A 19,779-nucleotide genomic window follows, 5' to 3' on the forward strand; every position below is an offset into this window, starting at 1 on the left:
TTCTGTTGGATTTTGTTTAGCAAAGCGCGGTTGTCGTTCTCAGAAGCAGTCAAGCGGCCCTTCACAGTCACCAACTCCCGCTCGAGACGCTCCTTAGCTTGGTCATTCTTGAGACCAAACTCGCCGGACTCGATCATGAACTTATTGAGGTCTTCGATTTGATGGTTGAGATTCTCGCATTCAGACTCAAACCATTTTAATCGTTCCTGAGTTGCATCAAGATCCCTTTGAAGACTAGCTTCCCGCTCAAGCGCTGCCCTAGAAGCATTACGTTCGCCAGCTTCCTCTGCTGCAATGCGAGCTTCTTCGGCCTGTGTCTTGGCGAGACGCAATCTGCGGATCTCCTCGCGTGCCTCATCACGTTCTTTCTCAGCGGTCGCGCGAGCTTCCTTAGTTCGGCGCAATGTATCTTGCTGCAAGTAGAGCTCTTTCTCGATGGTGATCTTAAGTTCCTTGAGCTCCTCATGCTCGTTCTGCAACTCCTGGAACTTGTGCTCAGCCAGAAGTGCAACATCGTCACGAGATTGTCTCTCGCGACTAATTTCTGTCTGAACCTTGTAGAGCTGATCTTTGAGATCCTTGATCTGTGCCTCAAGGACCTCGCGGTTTTGACTGGCCTGGGCATCGTCACTAAGACGCGCCTGAAGCAGTTGCTTGGCATCTTCTGCCTCACGTTCAAGCTGTGACTGTTGCGACTTCATGGCAGACATCTCTGCTTGGACTTCACGCAGTCGTTCAGCAATTTTCGTTTTATCGGCTGTAAGAGAATCCCTTTGGCCTTCAAGACTGCGGTGCTCCATCTGGAATTTCTTGTTGTCCACCCGGAGGATGGCGAGCTCGCTTTCCTTCTTGCGCACGAGGTCCTCGTAGTCGGTCGAGGTCTTGGAGAGTTCAGATAGCTGTTGCTGGATATCACGGTTTTCTCGGCCCAAGACTTGCTCTCGGGACCGGAGGCTTGATAGTTCTTTCTGTGCTGCGGCTAATTTGATATCCGCATCCTGATCAATCTTCAGAAGCTTGCTCTCAAGATCCTGCACCTTGCGATCCTTGAGGGACAGTTGACTTTGCAGCATCCGTACTTCGTCTGCCAACGCATCTTCTTGTGCGCTGCGGTCGGCCTGCTTCTGAGAGATTTCGTCGATCTCAGCTTCAAGGTCTGACGCTCGCGCATCAAGTTGTCGCTTTTCCTGTTCAAGGCGAGCGATCAATCCGGCCGCTTGCTCCAGCTGTGTTCGATACTTCTCTACCTCGCTCTCGGCACGATGCTTGGCTTCTAGTAGATCATCTAACTGGTCCTCGAGTCTCTCCTGGTCTTCAATGGCTCCAGCCAGCTTATCCTCGAGCTCAACTTCACGCTGTTGTAGGCGCTTGAAGATTTCTTCCTTGTCAAGGGCAAGTGCCCGTTCACTCTCGAGAGTCTGTTGAATGCGCATCAATTCCGTATGTGTGTTGCGCCGCTCATCTTCCAGTCGCTGGCGGTTCTCGTTCTCCAATCGCATCTGTTCGTTCAATTGTCTGATTTGTTCATCCCGACGCTTGACTTCTTGAGCTGTACGAGTAGCGCCCAGAAGTGGCTTCATCTTAATAAAAAGTTGCCACCATGGATTCTCACAAAGATCGAGGTAAACATTAAAGTTGCGTTGAATAACGCGAGTCGCTTCGGCACGGTACAGTCTTTTGTAAGCAGAGCGGCGCTGGATATAACCTCGCGCCACTGACTGAAAACGAGACATGATCTCGGCAATCAGCGCATCGCGTTGCTCTTCCAATTCAGCAAGCACACCGGCTCGGAAGAAAACCTTCGTGAGACCGACACGATACAGCGCCTTGTCTAATCCCAGCTTACCCAGGATTAGACTTGCAGCAGCCTGACCCTCAACATAACCTTTCGGCATGTCCCGGCAGAGAACTTCGTATCTCTGTCGGAATTCAGAGAATGGAAGTCTATTGGGAAAACCTGTGCGAGCGATTCGGATACCCTCAAGCACACCGTTGCACCTGAGTTGATCCAAGACTAGAAGAGCGCTGAACTGTTTCGGCCGTTTTTTGTGATTTGGCAAGATACATCGTACGAAATGTGGGTGAGTTGAGTGTAACTGGACCATTAAGCTAGACAGCTGTTCCTTGTGTCTTTGTGCAACAGTACGGAACAGTCCCCTCTTGACTCGGTTGCGGCCTCCGCCAACGTCGTCCTCCGTGTCTGCACAATCTGCGAACAAACAGGCGACGTGCTTGTCAGTGGATGAAGCCAACAGTCTAGTAATGTTGTCGTTTAAGGGATCCTTGTTCTTCTCCAACCAGCCCTGCGTAGAATATTCGACTTCAGCAGCATAATGCGTCAGGATGAAGCCGTGCTTAGGGCCCGGTCGCGACGGCCTATACTTGCTGGACCTCTTGTCCCACAGAGAGTTGAGCTTCTCAGTAAACGACTTGTCGGTCGCCTTTGGCATAACACTATCCTCGTCGAGACACGAGAAAATACCAATGGGATTCGACAGCTCAATAAGATCAATGGTTGGCTGCAGATCTCTGCCAAAGTCGATGAACTGCCACTCGATCTGTTCTCGTGCATATTCTTCCTGTTCCAAGACGAACATGTGGTGATTGAAGAATTGTTGCAGTTTCTCATTGGTGTAATTGATGCAGAGTTGTTCGAAGCTGTTCTCTTCAAAGATTTCAAAACCAGCAATATCAAGGACACCAATGAAGGAGGAGTCATCCATGCCCATACCACTCCTGTCGAGCTGTCGATTGATCATGGTGACAAGATTGCCGAAGCCACGCTCGTAGATACCCTTGGCCAGAGCGTCAAGTCCTAGTCGTACTTGATCAGGCGTCTGCTCCTTCGTAACCCATTCTCTACCAGCCTTGACTTTAGGATGCAGCAGGCCCTGTAAGAACGGTTCCAAAGGGATACCAAGCAGCTGACACACTTTTGCTGCGACATCCTTGGCATCTGGAGAAAGCCGCGCTTGGTCCGCCATGCGACTTTCCTTGACTACAGTGATGTTTCCAAGATGAAGGACTGCCGCAACCGTGCATAGTATCGAGTCTTGTTCTTTCTCTGAGAAACCCATAACATTGAACGCCTCTAACAAGGAGTTCCACTCGTCCGTATCAGATACACCAATGATCGTGTCGTGGCCGTCGCGTGTATACAGGAAGTCGTCTACCTCCATATTGTTGAGGAGATATTTCTGTCGCATTTGGCCATCGGCACCAGCAAGTAGCTGGTAGAAAATGTGGTAGTTTCGTTCCTGGGCATTGATGTGCACTACTCTGGACTTTTCCAACAGATACCAGTCGATGAAGGCGCCGGCAATAGATCCCCCTTTGGTGAACTCAATCCTGATGAACTTTCCGAAACGAGATGAGTTGTTGTTCCGTACAGTTTGCGCGTTGCCGAACGCTTCTAATATAGGATTCGCTCGGAGAATTTGTTGTGACAAGTTGGAGTGCTGGCCTCTGCCTTTTACTGGCGATTCTGTCCGAGCAACCGCTGCGAGATATTGGATAACCTTCTTCGTGTTTTCAGTTTTACCAGCACCAGATTCACCAGTAACTAGAATACTTTGGTTCTCGCCTTCTTCGACCAGATTCCGGAAGGCTTCATCGGCCATAGCATAGATATGCGGCTTATTGTCCTCCCGGTTTCGCCCCTTGTACATGTTAATGTACTCGTTGCTATATATCGGCAGAGGACAGTAAGGGTTGACCGTGACCAAGAAAAGCCCCGAGTATGTGTAGATAAGGTCGGCCTGGTATCTCATGTGTAGATTGTGTACCACGGATGCTTCGTTGAGATGCGTGAGTTCGGCCATGTCGTTTGCCTTGTCGAATTTGGCAGGGTTCACCTTATCGACGCTTTCTCCATCGACCTCTCGTTGCTATCTTCACAGTCAGCCAAGCTACATGGGGCGCTGGCCGGAGCAACATACGCTTCCATCGTCACACTGGACAAGTATCCTACCACCGGGAAGTTCCTCCACAACCCAACCCTTGACAAAGGCGGTTTGTGGGTCCCTAAGCCACACATATCTTCTGCCAGAGAAATCATTCTCGCCTTCGATGCCCTTGACGATGTCTATACTTCGCCTCAGGTCCTCGGTCTTTATGAAAGACGGAGCAAATGTGGAAGAATTCGGCGTGCCGGTTTTCGAGTCGCTTCGGTGATGTCGCGCGCCTGCTCCAGACGTAGGGGCCAAGCTCGCTGCTATCGCTGCCACAGAGTTGCTACGGCTGTGTGACGAGGGCGACTTCACGCTGTTGAGTGGTAAGGGAGAATTGAAAATGGCAGATTTGGGTCGGCCAGCTGAGCCAGAAGCAGAACCACTCGGGCCTGTGGATGGCGAGCCGGCGCGTGTGAAAGGATTTCGTCGTTGTGACATGGTGCGCATGGGCTCCATGTTGTATTAGTTAGCGAGGTTATTAGTATTCCAGCATGTAGATGCCAAATCGATTGGTCAGACTATTCTCATGTGAGAGTCGCTGTTGTCGCGGAATTCAATGAAGCAAAGACACAGATGTCGAGAGGTGATGCCATAAAAAAATGAAAATAGCCTGTGTTCCCAAGGAGAGATGTTTTCAAAAACCAGTAGCAATCATGACCGTGCTCGTCATTGGATATCGTGGTCGTGAGAGAGGGAAGTATCTCAGCTGTACCTCTGGTCAAGAAAGCAACACTTGACCTTAAGATGCTTTCTCTGATTTGTTTACTTGTGGTTGCCGTAAACAGAGCAACGATGCACGGGCCAGATATGACGATTGGTCTGGAGCTGCGCACCCGACTCGGCCCAATAGCGCCCTACCTAACGTTAAATAGGTCCAGAGGCTAGCCCGCTGGCTATGCACATACATATTAGCAGTGGGTGGCTAGTGCATCTAACTCACTGTGTATGTACAGTAGCACATCTAGCGTGTCTCCATCATGCAGACGACCTGAGCAGGAGCGGCTAATTCTGGGGTTAGTATCAATCTGGATAGCGTTATCCGAAGAGCGGATTTATTCTTCTTGCGTTTCCGCACACTTTGAATTCGAGCTTGGGGAAACCGCGACTTTGCTCAAACAAGCGCTAATGATCTTGAATTATCCCGTGATTCTTGGTTGTGCATCACATCTTCTCCCCGTCGCGAAGCGAAAAGACCTTGTGCAAGCGTCTTCCTATCCATCACATTTCCCACCATCCAATATCGCAAGTTCTCAGACACTGTGAGAACCTTTTTGCTTTCCTGATCAGACTAGGATCACGCCCAGGAACACCTTGGTTTGTAGCAATCGAAACCTTTTCCGCTGGAATTGTTTGCCCACCGTTCATCCCCATCCCTTGCTTCCATTGGAACATCGCGACTTTCTATTTTGCAGAGCCACTCGTCCACTGGACTTGCTATGCTCTTGCACGTATAAAAGGATTTCCATCCGCTATACCGTAAGATCTAATACTCTCTTTGGCCGGTCCGTGACAAAGAGCGCATTTCCCATTCTCCCGTCGCGCTGCCACCATGTTAGTGGCCCTGCTCAGATAACACTGCACAATTGTCATAAGTCGTACAGAACTCGTTCTCGAGTCAAGTTGTTCATACCAACAGTCCGAGTTGTTCATACCAGCAGCTTTGAGCATGTCTCAACCGCCATACGATTACCCCCCATATTTGGGCCAACCGCCCCAACACCCATACCAATATGCACCAAGACCGCATATTCAACCTGCCTCTTCTTTCTACACATCTCCCCAGGAGCCTAGTCCTGCTGTTGTCGCTGGCAATCACGCTGCCATCAACGGGTCATTTGAGTACAATGGGAGCAGGATACCTGGCTTAGGTATGAGTGTTGGCTCTAACACACCTCTGCCACCAATGCCGTATCGCGTTGAATCGAATCCATCGCATCCTCAGGCGCCCTACAGAGGTCGCTCTAGTCCTGGTGCGCCTAGACGACAAGATCAAACTATGGCCGGTCTTGGAAAAGCAACCAAGTTCGTCGCGCAGCCCTCCGCACCTACAGCGGTTCTTGTCCGTTCGAATGAGCCTTCGGAAGAAGGCGAGTTCAGCGAAGCACAGTTCGAAGATTTATACGAACCTAGAAGCGTAGTTGTTGGTTTGGGTGACGGCCCAAAGCAGCAATCCACTGCTGGCCCCAAAGAAGACTCGGCAGGCAGTGCCGATGATGCTGATGGTTCTTCTATATATGATACCGGATCAGCAAGGGAAGAGATGGTGATTGATAGTACTTCAGCGTCCCAGCCTGCTGTCGACGAGGATGACGATTACGAACCAGGTGAGTATGAACCAGAGTATCAACCCAGGGAGAGGACTGGGTCATATTCACCACGCCTCTCGCCACATGAAGCAAGGCCTTCCCAACATGTGACAAAAATAGTCGCGTCTGAAGTGAATGGTAAGTCCTATTGATTGTTTGGGCACTTCTTTAGATGCCTTGCTAATCTAGAGCAGGCTACGCACAGGCTCCTCAGTCCTTTTCGTCGTTTACAGCACGAGACGGCGCTTCCAAGCAGGCAACCGAGCGAACCACGAAACAAAACGGCGAGGTACCGCTGACAACGACCCAATCTGCACAACCAGCACAAAGTCCTGACCATAATCAGTCCGCAAATGTGTCTAGCCTCCCATATAAATCAGTAACAGAGGCAAAGAAAAAGGCTCAAGAAGCCATCCTAGGGCTTTGGCCGTTAAAAGTTCGGTATCAGAACTATCTAGATGAAGGGCTTGATCCACGAATAGTCAAATCCCTGTTTACGGACCTAGGCTTGGACACCTCAGCACCCAAGCCAGCAGTAGCATTGTCACGTCCTTCGGCACCTGAAACTTCGATTCACGCGGAAAAGCAGCCTGAAGCTCAAGCATCCCCACAGTCGACGTCTCAACCCGCTTCAACGTCGGCATCTTCAAAGCTTGTTCCAGACAAATCGACCAGCATTAGCGACTCGAAAACGCAAGCTAAGAAGTCTGCACAGGAGGAGCGCAAGGACAAGATCGCACGTATGCTTGCTGAAAAGAAGAAGAAGAATGCAGCTCAGCCTGCTTCCACAGCTGAAGTTTCGGTTACATCGAAACCGCTTGTGCCAGCCATTACACCCACTGGCTCAGAGCCATCAGATGCTGCTAAAGTCAAGCTGAGGGCTCAGAATAACCAAAAGATATTGGAGAAACTGGCCGCGCTTAAGAAGCAACAGGTCAAGAAGACTAACTCAGCTGAGCAGCCTGCACCCGCCACAGCTGCAGAGAGCAGTAAGACTCAGGATTCCGCTGCCATCCTAGGCGCACCTTCCACGAAACAAGCTACGGTGCCTTCTACGTCTCTAGACGCCGACGTATCGTCTACACCCGGAGGTCCCGCAGGTCTTTCTGTTTCGTCATCGCCTCGTTCCACACCCAAGCCTCGAAATGTCAAGAGACCTGTCGCTTCCGATTTCGATGGGTATCCTTTGAACGGTAATACTTTCAAGCGCACCAGGACCCAAGAAACTCTGATCATCGATGTTAGCGACGACGAAGACGTGGAGATGGATCTTGGTTCTCCGACTGAACCACCGGGTGCGGCTATGCCAAACAACACACTTACCCGGCAGAATTCCCTTGGTGCCTTTCCGCCGTTAACCCATGCACGTAGTTGGCGAAGCCAGAAATCTAGTCCTGCCACACCAGCTGTAGCAACGCCTTCTGAGCATGGACAGAAACTCGACCTTTTAACTCTGCAGATTCAAGAGGCTAGAAGGAAGATTGCAGAGGCAGAGGCTAAGAAGGCGGCCTTAAAGAAACCAAATGAACTCACTACACCTTTAGCCCAATCGCCTGCCCGCACACCTGTACCTCCAGAATCTTCAACACTTTCGAAACCATCGGATTCAGTGAAAGCTTCGAAGGTTGAGAGATGTGATCCAATTGCAAGTTACCAGCTCCCTATCATTGATGCTGCTCTTAGAGAGAAGCAGGACAGACTGGAGCAGCTTCGGGCTGAAGCCGTTCGGCTGGATCTCGAGATTCAGGCGAAATTGAGCGAGCGACAGCAATTGGCCATCGAAATGGAAGATCTCGAGATTGCCAGGCCCCAGGCCCCGGAAGCAGGCACATTGGAGAAGGCTGCAAGCGAGGAGACGTCCAATGAGATTCTTGCTGTTCCCACTACCCATGGCCATGCCGCTGCCGGCGTCAACTTACATCAACCTGACCCAGTTGTTCCAAAATCGAATACTACCAACCCTGAAATGAGTATTCCTGAGGTTGCTAACCAGGTTGAACACGCCCAGGCAATGGACGAAGCCACAGAATCCTCACCCGAGAATACAAACATGGACATTGATTCAGACTCAGACTCGTCTAGCGTTACCGATGCTTCTGACAATGTCGCTACGGCCATTCAAGAAGCCATCGTCCAGACAGAGCCTCCTAGCAATACCCGGGTTGAGTTTGATATGCCTCAAACCGAAGCATCTACCAGAACTGATTCTCTCTCGTCCCCGCAAAGTACAAACGGAGAGGGCAGCGGCTCGAACAACGATTCTGCGGTGGAAACTGGTAATGCTGGTGGTGATCCAGTGCCTGTGGATGTGGATGTGCCAATGCAAATATCGGATGCAGAAGACGAAGACAGCTACGAGCCTGCGCCCATGCAGATATCTGATCATGACCCCGCTCACGTCGCGCGTGAAGGAGAGGTACAGCTAGAGCCCCACGTTTGGAGAACAGTGCTCACTTATAAGCAGGTTGCCGATGAAGAGCCTTACGAGCCGAGCCCTGCTCAGCTTGTCCAGCCAGCTTCGCATGCAGAGCCACGTCCCAGGGCTGCCGAAGTACAACTCCGCTCCGTCGAGGAGCCTCATTTACTGACAAACATACAGGCCATACCTCCTAGTACATTGTCCGCCAGCGATCTTTTATCGTATGAGAGTCCTTTACGGTACTTTCATGCTTACAAGTTCCACCCCCAATATATGGAGAGTGTGCCCGGAGGCCTGAAGTCCATGACTTACAGTTCCAGAATTGATGCTACCCGTCCCATCTGCCCCTTTTTGATTGATGGTGGTGAGTGCCCTAATGGGCCTGGCTGCGAATTTCAGCACTTTGATACAATGATGCGATCTGGTAAGTAAATGTTTCTGTTCTTGGCGGCCTTATCGCCCATTGTGTAATGCTGCGTTTTTCCCCCTCTTGGAAAGCTGACACCTGGACCCCTCACCTCTAGATTCCGATATCATTCAAGAGCTTGGCTCAACAGACTTGTACACAGGCGAGCAAAAAGACCAGTTCATTGATGGGCTCAAGAAGGTTTTGGCGAATCTGAAAAGAAAGAAGCTCAAGGACTTCGACAGCATTTCGAGAGCTCTGGTTCAGTACCGCTCTGATTTTCTAGGAGACAAGAGCAAGGTGCTGCCTCTCAAGGACGTTGTCATTTAGACAGCGTGTTTTCTACTGACCAACAGCAAATCGCGGTGATTGCACGATTCCGCCGCTCCGTAGTATATATCCAGGCCTCGCTGAGGCTTCCTCCTTTCCTGGGCGTTCTTGAGCTTTTATGTTATTGCCAAGACATGAGATTCTACCCTTCGCGCCCGAGTCTCTGCTTTTCCGGCATGTTGGTATTTGCATTAAGCATTTTCATGGAAGAGGTGGATGGCGTTGGTGAATACGGCACAGCATCGATACCCCCCAACGCCCTGTTGTCACTTTATGGCCATGTACTTGTATTACTGGCACACTCGTCGACTTTGTCACGACCTTCCATGACAATAGGACATGGTTGTTTGTGTGGAAGATTTCGACGAGAAGAAAAAGATTTCGACGAGAAATGAAAAGATGCCTCCAAGGCACATATTGAAAAGATATCAATCCAAGTGGGGATTCAGCATTGATAGGAAGATGATTCGTAATACAGACGCTATTAGCAAGCATCAAGGATCTAGGACCTGCATCCGAGCGGCAATCCGTCGGGTAGTATTTAGAAGGCGAGATTCCTTGCTAAATAGCTTCTCGAGCACGTTAATACACATCAGTAAATGAAACTCCTGCCTCCCTGACCTTTAAGCTTGTGTGAACTACGAATGGTGGATCCTGGGGTCGCTCTGCTATCGAACCATCGCATACAAAATAACTGTGATCAAGGCTCTCGTGATCCAAATCAAGACGTCATGACTGTCCTCAATGACAACATATGTGTTCGAATAAAAACCATATAGCAAGCCCGCCAACAAACAACTGATTTACACCCGGACGTGTTGTCAAAGGCGTGTTGACTGTTGTGCTCTGATTTCACCTACGAATTTGAGAACAGCTGGCTTCCAAATGTTTGTTGTTCGAGTGTCATCTCGGAATTCGTAGTAGAACAACCAAGCACGAAAGAGCATTGTTGCTAGTTCTGGCGGATGGACGTCGAGAGAAAGCAACAGTCTGCCTCATATTCTTGCGCAAGGTAAGACTCAGCGGGAACAAGAACATCAAGGAGTCTACTACATGTAATTCGGACCCTCTTGGCAAACTTACCATCTGCACGGTCGCAGCACGCCCCTGCTTGTAATTCATGAGAAAAGGAATAGACGAAAGTCGTTCAGACATGCGGGAGGCTTGATCTGTGGGCATGCAAGTATGGCTTCACCTTCCAGACATCAATCAAACCTGAACACAATATATCATATTATTACCAGATAGTGGATGGCTCGAGAATAACCATCAAACAAGCAAGAGAGATCTCTTTCCTCATGATCCCGCTCGGGGCGAAACACATGACGAAAATGAAGCGACAACAAAAATTAGACCAGCCACCATCCACAAGGAATGTTAGAGTAGTAGGATGCCGCGATGTGCAGATGCCGATCCCCCTTGACTAGCTCACTGTCTGCGTGATCACACTTTGCTCTGGTCAGGTAAGTGAAGAAGGAAGAAGAAAGACCAGGATGGAAATGTTGGGAGACTAGCCTGGTATTTATAACTGCGACTTAGCGCCCTGGAGATCCAACCTAGATGGCATTCAGTGTTGCCAGAGTCATCTGCCTGGCTGTGAAGAAATGCGAACAAGCAGACAATGCAAGTCGGCGTAAGAAACCCACTGTTGCCTGATTCTGCCTAGATGCCAATGCAGCCCGTTACATATGAACCGCACATTGCAAATGTAACACGATCATTGAAGAAGATCTCGTAATCTATTGATGTTTCCAAGCTTTTGACATGCGCAACTCGGTTACGAAACACGAGACGCAGATAGACTGAGTTACAATGTTAACTAAGTGAGTCGCATCACAGTCACATCCGATACAGATGGACGGATTATAGTTTCGAATCACTTTTCAGAGAGCCATGTGTACTAACAAATGGTTGAAGCCAGTCATTCAATGGTCATAACCACGATAGAACTCAAGATTCTGGCTTACAGTGATGGCCCCAACTTCGGGGGCCGTTCTCAAAGCAGTTCATTGTTTAGAGGTAGTGAGCCACTACCGATGCTCTCAGCTCTTGAGTCTCAATACATACTCATGAGAAGGTTCCCACACGGATTATTGTATAAATGCAGCTCGTAACCGATTCTGCCGCCCAAAAGAAAAAAAGAAGAAAAAAAGAAGAAAAAAGGGGGGGGGGGGGGGGGGGGGGAAGACTGCCAGCTCCATCACAAATCATATTTTTACAATGACTAAAACTTCTAGAATCGTACTTTTTGCTGCGATTTTGACAGTATTGTTCTTCTACATTTTGCCATCCCGTAAGCTGGTAGAAGAAGCCTTGGCACAGCGCTACAGTCCACCTATTGGAGCATTTAGTCCGCGCAGTGTCCCAAATCATAAGACGGAACCAATACAACGCATCGACGCTGTATATGCAACACCTTCGAATAATTGTGTAGAAACGGACGAAGAAGCCGTAATAAGAATAAAGATTGATAGTGCAATCCTGCGAAATATATCTTGTAGAATAGTTAGAATAAATAAGTCTTTACGGCCGGTCAGGTATACAAGACCAGCATGCATTGCAGAATTGCATTTCGGACACTCAACCCTACCCCTGTGTCCATCACGCGCCTCTGGACAGGGGTCAAGAGAGCTAAACCCCCGCTGAAATCGCGTGGCTCCTGCCTACGCGTAGGCAATCAACAACGTCATTCTGAGCATTGTCTAAACCGTCCAAGCTTCCATCCATTACGGTGGATTGCATCACTTGTCTAACACACGAATGTTGGTGATTGCTTTGGCCACTATCGAAACCAAACTCCACAATGCAATACTCCCAATCTAACAGTTGAGCATTCCATCAATTGTCAAGATGTCGTCGATATTGTCGTCCTGTTTCGGTCTGGCCAAGTCCCGTGACGAGGATCAACAACCACTGTTGCCTCAATATGAGCAGGACACGCATTTGCAGCGGGAACTGGCCCGCAAACTCCACAGCTACCAGATGATCCGCGCCCTGGGCTCAGGATACATGCCCAGCACGGAACAGCTTATCATCACTTTGCGAACACTGTTGGCCGCTGATATTCTTAACCCCGATAACCCGGACTTGTCTAACAGTGGAAGACGCCTCGTTCGCCTGACCAAGCAATGGCTGCACCAGTTTATCACCCTGATCAAGAACAAGAATGACAAGGATCAACTTCAGGATCTCATTTGGTTCTTGTCCAAGAGCAGAGTCTCAGTGGATGTCGAGGACCTTGCTGCCCGCGCACAGAAATCCAAGGCCAAGGCGGATGCTGCTGCTGCCTACCAGAGCCTGCACACCGTCGGCTCTTTGCTCTTCACCAACTCGGACTTCCGCGTTTTCCTCAGTGATCTGAACACCGTTGGACGAGAAATCTTCAAGGATTCTGCGTTCGCTCTAAGCCATGCTGCCGAAGAGGCAGGGAAGAAGGTGGAGCCTTCCCAACAGGAGCAGCAAGCTGTGGCGCATCCTAATGGTGGCAGCAACGGCAAGGCTCCATCAGGAGAAGAGCTCGGAAAAGACGTTCAAGACATTACGAAGATTGTGGCCCAGCAAGGTGCGGAAGTCGCAAGCGCTACAGTAGAAAGTGCCCAAGACAAGCTCTCTGGTGATGAGGGACAGACACTGCTTAAACGATTGCAGGCAGTGGTGCTCAATCTTCGCAAGCGAAAGGACTACTCCGACTCCGTCTCTGTTCTATCTCTTCTCATCAAGCGTTATGCCATGGTCTACTCACGCGCGGCGGAGGAAATCATTGACGTAGCTGCGCAGGATGTTTCCGAGAACCGTGAGACGGACAAGGCACTTATCAACATGTGGGAGTTCGTTACGAGCTTTGGAGATAAGAAGGAGTGGGAGAAATGCGAAACTAGCTTCAAGAAGGTTGTCGCACACAAGGACAAGGACCCAGAGTTCGAAAACTTTATGCAGGACATTGGAAACAGCCTTCAAAAACTTCTTACCGACCCAGACTTCTTCAACAATGCCTCGGACAAGCTCCAAGAACTCAGAGAGAAGAGCAAAAAGGTTGGTACTGAGAGTGATCTCCGCCAAGATGTCGACGAGCTGCTCCAACAATTGGCTGTCACTTTCCAGAGTGTGCTCAGGGACGATGACGTTCACAGTTTGATCACAACTACATTGCGAATATTTGGAATTCTCTCTCCACCGCAGGCTGTCACCAACCCGGATCTCATCCAGGATTCACTTAACGTATTCGTTCCGCTCCTGATCAGTATGATTCAATACGTGCCTATACCACGTCTCGAAGTCAGTACGCCTGCGATTGATCTTTTGTTGGAGAATCTCATCATTGAGCCCGGTGTCACTGTCAACCATACCTCCTTCTTGCCTTATCGCTTGAAGATCGAGACATATAACGACATCGAGATACGCAAAGCACGCTTCGGCACTGCAACAACATCTAAGAACCTGATGCTCATCAAGGTCGATGGTCTGTCTGCAAAAGCCGATGAGATTGGTTTCTGGCTTCGTGCACACAGTGGCCTCTTCCGCCTAGCTGATGAGGGTATTGCAAGTTTTGCCTTGGATGAACGTGGTATTGACATTCACATTGAGGTGGAAATCGCCAAGGATCAAATGGAACAGATCTTGACGCTACGCTCCGTCAGAGTTCGAGTACACAAGCTTGACTACAAGCTTCGTAAGAGCAAGTTCTCCTGGCTTGGCTGGCTCTTCAGGCCATTGCTACGTCCGATAATCAAGACGACCATGGAAATTCAAATAGCATCCGCCATTGCCGACCTACTTCATGCCGGTAATCGCGAGATTTTGTATGCACGAGAACGCCTCCGTGCCACCAGAATCGCAGATCCACAAGACCTTTGGACTTTTGTCAAGGCTGTTGCTGCACGCTTTATTCCCGCAGAGGATCCTGACTTGTACACCAGGGTTGGTGTCGCACAGCCAGGCAAGGGTGTCTTCAAGGGTGTCTACACCCCTAGCAGCGTCGTTAAGGTCTGGAATGAGGAGGGATCAAGAGCAGGTGATCGAGTTGAAGAGTACGAAGTAGGTGGATGGAGAAACGAGGTTTTTGATGTCCATGCCAGGAACATGACCTGATAATGGAACGAGAGACTTCTGACTTCGGACTTTAAAAATACAAGGACCGGTAAACATGGATTCATGGTCTCTGACGAACACTGCGATGTGGTCATTATATGGTAGCAACAAGCGTTAAGCATCGGCGTTTTGTGGACTTTCTTTTCGGCGATGAACAATTGTACACATAGGTGGTTGTTAGTCAAGCAATGCTCACATATTAACTTATATGAGTTACGGCTCGATGTGGATTAATTTGACGTCAATCAACGGTATGGTTTCGTGATCTGTTAGGCGAATGCTGCACTAGATTCATGTGGTCTCATCTCAAGTTTGATCCGACCCGACAAACACGTGCGAGATAGCTTACGATTCTGCTTCTCTGGCATCATTGTCCAGTCAACTCGATCATACGTTCAAGACGCATCCGACTTCCACTCAATCCGGCAAAAAATACCCATCACATACGAAGAACAAACTTGGGAATCCCTGCTCTGAGCTTTACCACTGGAGTACAATGAAATTGTACGGTTTTGTGTTGTGTGATACACAGCTATGCACACCCAGACAAGCCTTTTTTTTTTTTTTTTTTTTTTTGGAAGAGAACATTCTCGGATAATATTAATGAGTACCAGTTGACTACCCAGCATCAAGCAGCCTTTTGTCTAGCCATCAGCATAAGTGCTTAGCGGCCCGGCGTTGGAGTTGGGGTTCCACTGCTTCGTCACAGGGTCGAGAAACTCGCTCTGCATCCGGCGCCACTCACGCCTTGCCACGTCCGCCCTCTGAGCATCCCTGGGCTTGATGTGGCACTCGAACGGCGCGGGTACCACCGCCAGCCCGCCGATGAGATGCTCTGTATCGATCTTGCTCGGATCGGGCGTCGAGATGTCGAAAGCCCACAACAAACAGGCCATGGCCAGAAACAAACTTCGCTCTGCGATGTGGATCCCCTGGCAGAGTCTCCGGCCCGCACCAAAGACGTAGTTATGCCGCCGAGACGCAGGATCGCTCGATGTGGCAACCTCATACTCGGACCTCGCCTCGTCCTTGAACCGCAGCGGGTCGAACCTCCTCGGGTCCGGCCAGGTCTCCGGGTCCATGTTCAGCGCCCAGACGTTGAGGACGACAGCTGCGCCGGCGGGGATGACGTGGCCCTCATAGACATCGTCCCTCAGCGGGGCGTGGGGCACCAGCAGCGCCGTGGTGGGCATCCACCGCAGCGTCTCCTTGACACAGCCGCGGACGTAAGGGAGCGACGCCATGTCCGCCAGCGCGGGGAGGCGGCCGCCCCCGACCACGGAGTCGAGCTCCTCCTGCGCCCGCCGCTGGACCGCCGGGTGCGTCACCATGGCCATGAGGAAGCCGGAGAGCTCGTCCGAGGTCGTGCTGCTGCCGGCCTCGACGATGTCGCCCGCGATGTACGAGGCCAGGTCGTCCGAGAACCCCTCCGCCTTCTGCGCCTCGGCCAGCGACGCCCCGAAGCACGGCATCGCGATCCCGTCCTGGACCTTCCTGATGACCTCGTGCCAGCGTGAGAGGAAGATGGATGCGCAGCGCCGCTCGATGTCGACGGCTTCTCGGTAGACGGGTAGCAAGCGCTGCGGTATCTTCTGGAGGACCGGGTAGCAGTCCATCAGCCGGGCTGGAATGGAGACGGCGAGGGCAGTGTTGTCTGCGAAGAGCGAAACGACACTTTGCAGCTCGGGGTCGGACCACGATGTCGTGCGGAAACCGTAGACCATCTGGCAGGTCACGGCGTTGGAGAAACGCTGGATGTGTCTCTTGTGCTCATCTGGATTGTCCAGTATATCCACCAGCATCTGGCGGCTTTCCAGATTCTGGTAGGGCGTGTAATCATGCGTTGCTTTGGCGTTCAAGATCTTGTGGTTAACCCGATGGATCTGGCGCCAGGTCGGAGTATATTTCTGTGCGGAGAGAGTCTTTAGAACGATGAAGACTCGATGCACGCCCACACACATATGTGAACACAAAATCGGCTTACCATAGCAACCTGTCGAAGCCCGCGGCCTGCCACGTCACACATGATGTAAAGTTCCGGACGCGACGAGTAGTTCGACCCCCGCTTATCGAGAAGATCCTTCGCGACCTTGTGTGACTGCAACATGATGAGAGGGCTCGACCCAACCATGAGCGAGTATATGGGACCGTATAGGTTGCCCCACTCGGCGAGTTTCTTGTATGGCTTGAATGTGGGCATGAGATGCAGATTTCCGATCAAGGGAAGCACTCGAGGGCCCGGAGGCAAACCAGCTGGTCGGCGCCCGACCTGCAAGAGCTTCACGAAAGCATACGCAATCGTGAGTAGGCATGTTGCCGCCAGGGCGGAAGCCAGGTAGTCTCTCTCAGGAATATCAGCCATGGTAGGTGGCTGATGTAGAATTATCAATGTAGGTTCGGAATGACAAATTGGTCAAGGCAATAAGATACGAATAAGACACAACACTTTGGTACTCAGAAGAAAACCAAGTGCTTGGCAAAAAACTCAGTCTATTGCATACATGTACGGCATAGAGTACCGAACGCCACTACCTCATGTTACCGACAGAAAGATCTGACGCTGGGGGAAATTGCTTGGTTCTGCAGCGGTATGCAGCATCAGATAAAGCGAAACCATGATCTGATATGCGTAGATGACTGCAGAAAGCGGGTCTTGACGACCAAATAAAACCCCGCATCCGTCTTCCGATACAGAACAGCATAATTATCATAACTCCAAGGGTTAAAGCGGTAGTCTCACATGGGTTATCTGTGCTAACCTTAGTCTAGATTATGCGCTTGCTGTTTTAGTCACCTTGCACAGAAATCCGACTATACACCACCTTGTGTGAACCCAAACTGCCGCACCCCAAATACAGAAGTCGGTTTCAAAGCGCATGTTGCGGAAAGACTGTATGTTGGTGCCCGTCAAAGATGGAAGACCGGATGAAGACGTCTCCAGCATGGCCACGGTGGAGAATGACATGCATAAGCTTTCAGCGGGTGGTACAGAGGACCTGCATTAGTCGCGTTGTAGAATTCAACAGTCAGACTATCATTCGCATTCGGCATGTCTAGGTCTATTATCCCCCTTTTTCTTCTTCTCATTTTTTTTCTTTCTTTTCTTTCCCCCTCTTATCGCTGTGCCGCCCCCTTTCTCGATTCCTCCACATGTCTATCATGCAGCTCCTGCACCGCCGGGATGATGAGGCTCTCGATCTCCATCCCGGGCTCGCCCTCGGGGAGGGTGGCCGGGTCCATGGGCCGGTCCTGGACCCACTCGGTGTCGGCGGCGCCGACGAGGCCCTCGTTGCCGCTGGCGGACTTGCGTCGGCGCGTCCGCGGGACGCGCACCCACCTGTCCGGCCGCCCCGGCGCGACGAAGACGACCTCCCACTTGCGCGTCGTGAGCAGGTTGCCGATGACGAGGTGGTGCTGGTACCGGTCCAGCGAGTACTTGGCCTTGTGCACGAGGATGCCCGGGTCCGTCTCCAGCTTGAACGAGACGATCATGCACTCGGGCGCCCAGCCGTCGACGAGGTTCTTGAGGAACTTGGGCACCGGGTCCAGGTTAATGAGCAGCTGCTTGCTGCGCGGCGCGCTCGGCAACGAGTCGAAGTTGTCAAAGGCCTCCTCGGCCTCCTGGGGTTGCTTCTTGGTCGTCGTGGACCCCTGTTTTAGACTGTCCGTCGCGGTGGTACTTTGGATCTTGTGCTCCGACATGCGATCCGGGGGGACGAAGAAGTCCGAGACGGCAGCAGCAAGATACAAAAGCCCGCCCGGCCCGAGGGGGCGCATGAGCTGTGCTATGGAGCGCAGCTCATGCAGGTAGTCGGTGATTGTCACAAAGGGCAGCATCAAGAGCATGCGGTTCTTCTTGGCCGAGTTGTACTTGCGCAACACCCTGAACATCTTTTCCTGATGCTCGGGGTTGGCGACGACACTCCCGTTTTCGCCCTCGAACATGAAGTCCAAGAAGCAGTCCGTGGCATGGCTGTAGTGCCTACTGTACGGCAGCAGTGAGAACTGGCGGTGGAGAAAGATGACTGCGTATCCGGCTTCGAGAAAATACTCAGCAGAAGTTGCGCCTCGGGTTCCAGCGCTGAAGTTGTCGATGAACCGCACCGTTTGCTTCTCCAGGGGTACGGTGGTGCCGCCGGAGGTGATCAACACAACACGTCGGCTTCCTTCCGCGTGGTAATTGATGAACTCCCGCGCCAACGCAACATGGTTTGCGAGTGCTTTTGGTGCAGGATTCGACACAAAATAGTCATGCTCTTCCTGCACCGAAGCGGCCGTGGCCTGTGTTGAGGCGCTCGACATTGTGTCTGCGGATCTCACCGATGAGACAGATGTGGATCTTAAGGATCGTGTTTCTGTCAAATTGAATGAAAGACTCAGAGTAGCTGATTGGCTATCATGAGACGTCGAGGCTTCCGGTTGAGCTAAAAGTTCTTGTGCTGCCATGTTGTGTAAGTAGTTGATCCTAGATAATAAAAGATAATTTGACGAGAAGATAACAGAAAGTAAAGGTTTGAGTGCGGAGCTCGTTACAAGATGAATACATGTCAAGTATTTGATTCGCCCTAACAGCGAACCGAGCCTCGTTTTGGAGAGCGGCGCCTCCGGGCACTATACTCGCAGAGCTCGCGGACCTCGGTATCGGCTTAAGCTTGAGCGGCCGGGGGCTCTGTGCGGAGAGCACTTGCCCGTCGGCTACGGGAGCTAAGGCAACAAACAAACAGCTCTGACGAGCAAACGTATTGGTCAAGAAAAGTGCATGCTTACCTATAAAAGTTTATCGGGACTCCTTGTTCAGTGGCTGATAAATCTAATTGCCGACAAAGTCGCTTTCCGTCTTTTTAAATGCTCAGCTTGGAGGAAAGGGAAAGGATTCCTCACTTGCTGCTCCGGGTGAATGGGAAGTTAGCGATAGCGGATGGGTGGTCCGTGCGACCCCGCTGAGAAGGACGCATAAATACGCAGTATTTATCATCACGAGTTTTTTCTTTTCATGATCTGCATCATAATATTGCTGCAATGGGTAATAACTTTGCAGGTCCGAATAGATAAAAAGGATGCCAGTTGAATTACAATGAAAAGGTCTCGATATGTGCGCATACGGGGCTATAACAATTTACCAGTGCCCGCTATCAGATCAGCCATATCCGGCGTAGTGAAAGCGAACTGGGTTTCAAGTATACCAAATCGAATACTGCGACTCTCACATAATTTAATTTTCCTTCTACTTGACGCTTTTAGTGCACATCCGTATTATTCAGAGATGTCGTGCTCTTAGTG

At 50.8% G+C, this 19,779-nt stretch overlaps 5 protein-coding genes across 5 annotated transcripts; 3 read left to right on the forward strand and 2 right to left on the reverse strand.

The window, feature by feature from the left end:
- The first annotated feature begins 1,232 nt into the window (after positions 1–1,232).
- Positions 1,233–2,128, forward strand: BKA67DRAFT_581456 (uncharacterized protein). The gene has a single exon (XM_046103915.1). The coding sequence runs from the start codon at positions 1,443–1,445 to the stop codon at positions 1,716–1,718; it is 276 nt and encodes a 91-aa protein (XP_045953546.1). The 5' UTR covers positions 1,233–1,442; the 3' UTR covers positions 1,719–2,128.
- Positions 2,129–5,616: 3,488 nt separating this feature from the next.
- BKA67DRAFT_663386 (uncharacterized protein) lies at positions 5,617–9,411 on the forward strand (the record flags this gene model as incomplete). Its single annotated transcript, XM_046108175.1, has 5 exons — positions 5,617–6,394; positions 6,451–8,672; positions 8,721–8,807; positions 8,856–9,099; positions 9,200–9,411. The coding sequence occupies 5 exons, from the start codon at positions 5,617–5,619 to the stop codon at positions 9,409–9,411; spliced, it is 3,543 nt and encodes a 1,180-aa protein (XP_045953547.1).
- A 2,700-nt stretch (positions 9,412–12,111) lies between these two features.
- BKA67DRAFT_581466 (uncharacterized protein) lies at positions 12,112–14,753 on the forward strand. Its single transcript, XM_046103916.1, has one exon. It carries the CDS (start codon positions 12,262–12,264, stop codon positions 14,497–14,499), a length of 2,238 nt encoding a protein of 745 aa, XP_045953548.1. The 5' UTR covers positions 12,112–12,261; the 3' UTR covers positions 14,500–14,753.
- Positions 14,754–15,143: 390 nt separating this feature from the next.
- Positions 15,144–16,861, reverse strand: BKA67DRAFT_524722 (cytochrome P450; the record flags this gene model as incomplete). Its single annotated transcript, XM_046098604.1, has 2 exons — positions 15,144–16,406; positions 16,484–16,861. The coding sequence occupies 2 exons, from the start codon at positions 16,859–16,861 to the stop codon at positions 15,144–15,146; spliced, it is 1,641 nt and encodes a 546-aa protein (XP_045953549.1).
- Positions 16,862–17,411: 550 nt separating this feature from the next.
- On the reverse strand, positions 17,412–19,309 carry BKA67DRAFT_424601 (DNA/pantothenate metabolism flavoprotein). The gene is made up of 2 exons (XM_046096830.1): positions 19,033–19,309; positions 17,412–18,938 (listed from the first exon to the last, which is right to left on the reverse strand). Exons 1-2 carry the CDS (start codon positions 19,043–19,045, stop codon positions 17,614–17,616), a joined length of 1,338 nt encoding a protein of 445 aa, XP_045953550.1. The 5' UTR covers positions 19,046–19,309; the 3' UTR covers positions 17,412–17,613.
- Positions 19,310–19,779: the final 470 nt, after the last annotated feature.

This window comes from Truncatella angustata, assembly GCF_020726525.1.
Source record: "Truncatella angustata strain MPI-SDFR-AT-0073 chromosome Unknown BKA67scaffold_9, whole genome shotgun sequence".
NCBI lineage: Eukaryota > Fungi > Ascomycota > Sordariomycetes > Amphisphaeriales > Sporocadaceae > Truncatella > Truncatella angustata.